Below are 4,262 nucleotides of genomic sequence, written 5' to 3'. Positions count from 1 at the left end.
TTTGTGAACTTGTGTCTATCCCCAGTTTTGTACAACGGAACAACTTTCGCCATTTTCATTTTGTTTGGGAATTTACCGGTGTGAAAAGACAGATTACAGATATATGTTATTGGTTTAGAGATCCCCTCAATTACCTTTTTCACAATTTTCAAATCAACTTCATTGCAATCAGTAGATGTTTTGTATTTAAAATTGTTTACAATTTCTATTATTTCTTTTTCTTCCACCTCTTTAAGAAACATTGAGTTGGGATTCCTTTCTATTAAGTTTTCACTCCAATCTTCAGATAACAATGGATCTGGAATTTCTTCTGTTCAGAGGGAAGATCACTGATTGGCTGGGAATGTTTTCAGATTTCAGCCAATAGGAGACTGTCAAGCTTTCTTTTATAAGTCACCTCACAACTGGCAAGTGGCAACCGCATTGTATTTGTTCCCCTCGTTTATCGTAAACGAACTTAAACCGCAATGAGTGGAAGAGGTAAAACCGGGGGAAAGGCTCGCGCTAAGGCCAAGAGTCGCTCTTCCAGGGCGGGACTGCAGTTCCCCGTCGGCCGTGTTCACAGACTTCTCCGCAAAGGCAACTATGCCCAGCGCGTCGGTGCCGGAGCTCCGGTGTATTTGGCCGCTGTGCTCGAGTATCTGACCGCTGAGATCCTGGAGTTGGCTGGAAACGCCGCTCGGGACAACAAGAAGACCCGCATCATCCCTCGACACCTGCAGCTGGCGGTGCGCAATGACGAGGAGCTGAACAAGCTTCTGGGTGGCGTGACCATCGCTCAGGGTGGTGTGTTGCCCAACATTCAGGCCGTGCTGCTGCCCAAGAAGACCGAGAAGCCCGCGAAGGCCAAGTAGACTGACGGAAGCTTCTCTTCAGACCAAAGGCTCTTTTAAGAGCCACACAATTTCTCCAAGAAAGAGTGATTACATAATCCAATCATTATTAACATTAACTACCCAGCATAAAAATAAAATTAGTTTATAGTGTTCCACGTTGTTAATATTATAAATGAATAAATGTAGTTTCCTGAGCCTTTTTAACCGATATAACACGCTGCATTAGATTTATGTACAAATGGCAATGCACGGTTATAGAAGACAGCGGAAAATCAGGAGGCGCACAGCCATTGGCCAACTGTCAATAGAGTATAAAACTAAATTAATGATGGTTTAGGTGTTTTTTTATTTTATTATTTTCGTGTTATGCTACGACATTTAGTTATTGTATTATGTTTATGTAGTTATTATTATTATTATCACTAAAGTTTATGCATATTATTTATTTTTATTTCATATGTTATGCAGTTATCAATATTCCTTAAATCCTATCCACTCTTACCCAGCATCAAAAGACTGACCTCGACTTGGAAATGCGTAACTGGTGACGTTAACTAGAACCGCCCATGAATGTGGTTTCAATTGGGTTCGCTAGCCGACTATAAACTCCTCTTCCCCAGTAGTTTTTCTATCATCTATTCTGCTGTTGTGGATTGAAGATTATCTGCAGTCATGTCTGGAAGAGGAAAAGGCGGTAAAGGACTCGGGAAAGGAGGCGCTAAGCGTCACCGAAAGGTTCTTCGCGATAATATCCAGGGAATCACTAAACCCGCTATTCGTCGTCTTGCTCGACGTGGCGGCGTCAAGCGTATTTCTGGCCTGATCTATGAAGAGACTCGCGGTGTGTTGAAGGTGTTTCTGGAGAACGTCATTCGTGATGCTGTGACTTACACTGAACACGCCAAGAGAAAGACCGTCACCGCCATGGATGTTGTGTACGCGCTGAAGCGACAGGGACGCACTCTGTACGGGTTCGGGGGTTAAGAGATCCACGAAGAAGAAAAACCCAACGGCTCTTTTAAGAGCCACGCACATTTACACACAAAGAACAAGTTTGAGGTGGTGAAAATAAATTTGTGTTATTTTACCGATATTGTGAATTATTTAGTGTTTCCATTTAATAAGTGTTGCATCATTTTCAGTGGTCACTGTACAATTATATTCTAATGTAATTAACGTATATGTTACTTTCATATATATTATTGCACAACCATAGAGCTTTACAATTAAATGAGGGAATCTCCTCATCCACCACCAGTGTCTGTGAAGCACTTGATGATACAACGGCTCCAAAACACACACACACACACACAAGACACAGACACCAGCTATATGAGGAGATTATGGAGAGGAGAGCGAGAAATGGAGTCTATTGATGAGGGTCAGTGGATGGAATTTGGCACCGTGCCTCCAGAGCTAAACTCCTACTCTTTACGAGAAGTGCCATGTTTTTTTTTCTTTCTTTTTTTTTTAATGACCAGAGAGTCAGGATCTCGGGTTAACGTCTCATCCGATTCCTAAGGATAATGTATGAAATAAACGGGGGTATGTGATCTTGTGTTTATATAGTATGAATTGTGTATTTAATTAATGTTTTTTTATTTGACTAAACAACTGAAATGATCAATAATGTACTTTAAATATTTGATACTGCATTGCATTCCGAAAAATGCGGAAAATGAAACAAAGAACAAACAATAGAATCAATGGGGGATGGTAGAAGGACATGAGGCGATGGGCGGGATCAACATTTTAAAGTCTCTGATTGGTTGTATAACAACTAAAGGTAGCCAATGAAATTATTCTATGGGTTGGTCCAATAAAACAAGCAATCAGAGAAGGCCGTACTTCCCTTTGGAAATTAGCATATAGCAGCGCATAAAGCCCGCCTGCAGTGATTCAGCTTTATTGTTCTTTGACTGAATCATCATGCCTGAACCAGCGAAGTCCGCACCCAAGAAGGGCTCGAAGAAGGCCGTCACTAAAACCGCCGGCAAGGGCGGAAAGAAGCGCAGAAAGTCCAGGAAGGAGAGCTACGCGATCTACGTGTACAAAGTCCTGAAGCAGGTTCATCCCGACACCGGGATCTCCTCCAAGGCGATGGGAATCATGAACTCTTTCGTCAACGACATCTTCGAGCGCATCGCCGGTGAAGCGTCTCGTCTCGCTCACTACAACAAGCGCTCCACCATCACATCGAGAGAGATCCAGACCGCCGTGCGTCTGCTGCTGCCCGGAGAGCTGGCCAAACACGCCGTGTCTGAGGGCACAAAGGCTGTGACCAAATACACCAGCTCCAAGTAGAGGAGTCAGCTCAACACACAACACAAAGGCTCTTTTAAGAGCCACACATATTATCTGCAGAAGAGCAGTTGTATTGTAGATTTAATCATCTACATATAGAGAGGGATGATGTAGAATAATAAGCTATAAAACATTTATGGCTGGTTTCACAGACAAGGCTTAAGTTCTCGCACTAAAATTCATGTCATAACATAAAATCGACGTATTTCAAGGGTTTAATTGTATATGTTTGCTGTGAGATAAAAGTAAACTTAAAAAATAAATAAATCCACAAATTTTTTTAAATCTGTTGTTTTTTTTATAGACTAAGATGAGAAACTTCTGTTCTAACGGCATATTGGCTTTTGTCTTCAATAAATGTTGTGAATGCAAAAGCATTATTTTCATTAACATTTATATTTGAATTCTTTTTTTTTTTTGGACAATCCAGCTTCTTGTCTCTGATGTATACAGTTGTAACTACATAGTTCATCTTCCCTCATAAAATACAGATTGAATCAGTTTCAGGGGTTTTTTACTATAGTATATCAGAGGTCTGTGCGCTGCACTATTGATTTTTCACTAATTGTTCACAAATGTTGACTTGTCAACCTACAAATGTAATTTAAATGAAGAGAATAGTGGGTGAATATTAACACCCATATGAGAGTCAAACAATATGTTCAAGCTCTCTGTCTGTTTTTATTAATTTATAAATCTTTAATGTTAAATCCATTTCATGAAGAGGATATCATGTTGAATAACACAGGTAAACATATATTTAAATATTTACTTTTACAATCATTTTTATTATGATGCTCTTTTAATGTCTGCTTCCAACTTTTCTTCCAGTTTGTAAAAGCGAACAACTAAAATCAAAGCAATCAATGTGTCTCGACTGATGTTTCATAAGAGAACATATTTAGGTTATTTGAATACTATTTGATAACTTATTTATTATTTTAATATTTTGATTATTAATTATCAGAATCTCACAAACTCTTAAATGTCAAACATAATAGCATTAAAGACAAGGTTTCGTTTTCTGTATTATTACAAAAAAATGTCAGTCTAAACCGCATCAATAACAGTCAAGTATAATTCAACAACAAATCCTTTACATTTTACCATTAGGCTATTCAG

General features: G+C 39.3%; 3 protein-coding genes across 3 annotated transcripts; all 3 read left to right on the top strand.

The window, feature by feature from the left end:
• The first annotated feature begins 418 nt into the window (after positions 1–418).
• LOC311080182 (histone H2A-like) lies at positions 419–912 on the top strand. Its single transcript, XM_084109976.1, has one exon. It carries the CDS (start codon positions 468–470, stop codon positions 852–854), a length of 387 nt encoding a protein of 128 aa, XP_083966102.1. The 5' UTR covers positions 419–467; the 3' UTR covers positions 855–912.
• Positions 913–1,489: 577 nt separating this feature from the next.
• LOC311080206 (histone H4) lies at positions 1,490–1,915 on the top strand. The gene has a single exon (XM_084109999.1). The coding sequence runs from the start codon at positions 1,509–1,511 to the stop codon at positions 1,818–1,820; it is 312 nt and encodes a 103-aa protein (XP_083966125.1). The 5' UTR covers positions 1,490–1,508; the 3' UTR covers positions 1,821–1,915.
• Positions 1,916–2,759: 844 nt separating this feature from the next.
• Positions 2,760–3,188, top strand: LOC311080188 (histone H2B-like). The gene has a single exon (XM_084109982.1). The coding sequence runs from the start codon at positions 2,766–2,768 to the stop codon at positions 3,138–3,140; it is 375 nt and encodes a 124-aa protein (XP_083966108.1). The 5' UTR covers positions 2,760–2,765; the 3' UTR covers positions 3,141–3,188.
• The last annotated feature ends 1,074 nt before the right edge of the window (positions 3,189–4,262 follow it).

The sequence above is a fragment of the Abramis brama genome (genome assembly GCF_963993115.1).
Source record: "Abramis brama genome assembly, chromosome: 3".
Lineage (NCBI taxonomy): Eukaryota > Metazoa > Chordata > Actinopteri > Cypriniformes > Leuciscidae > Abramis > Abramis brama.
Note: the sequence above shows the minus strand (reverse complement) of the source record. Positions and strands in the feature narration are given on the sequence as shown.

Excerpts from the sequence above, each read along its gene's own strand:
- LOC311080182 (XM_084109976.1), top strand. The coding sequence starts at position 468 with ATGAGTGGAAGAGGTAAAACCGGGGGAAAGGCTCGCGCTAAGGCCAAG.
- LOC311080206 (XM_084109999.1), top strand. The coding sequence starts at position 1,509 with ATGTCTGGAAGAGGAAAAGGCGGTAAAGGACTCGGGAAAGGAGGCGCT.
- LOC311080188 (XM_084109982.1), top strand. The coding sequence starts at position 2,766 with ATGCCTGAACCAGCGAAGTCCGCACCCAAGAAGGGCTCGAAGAAGGCC.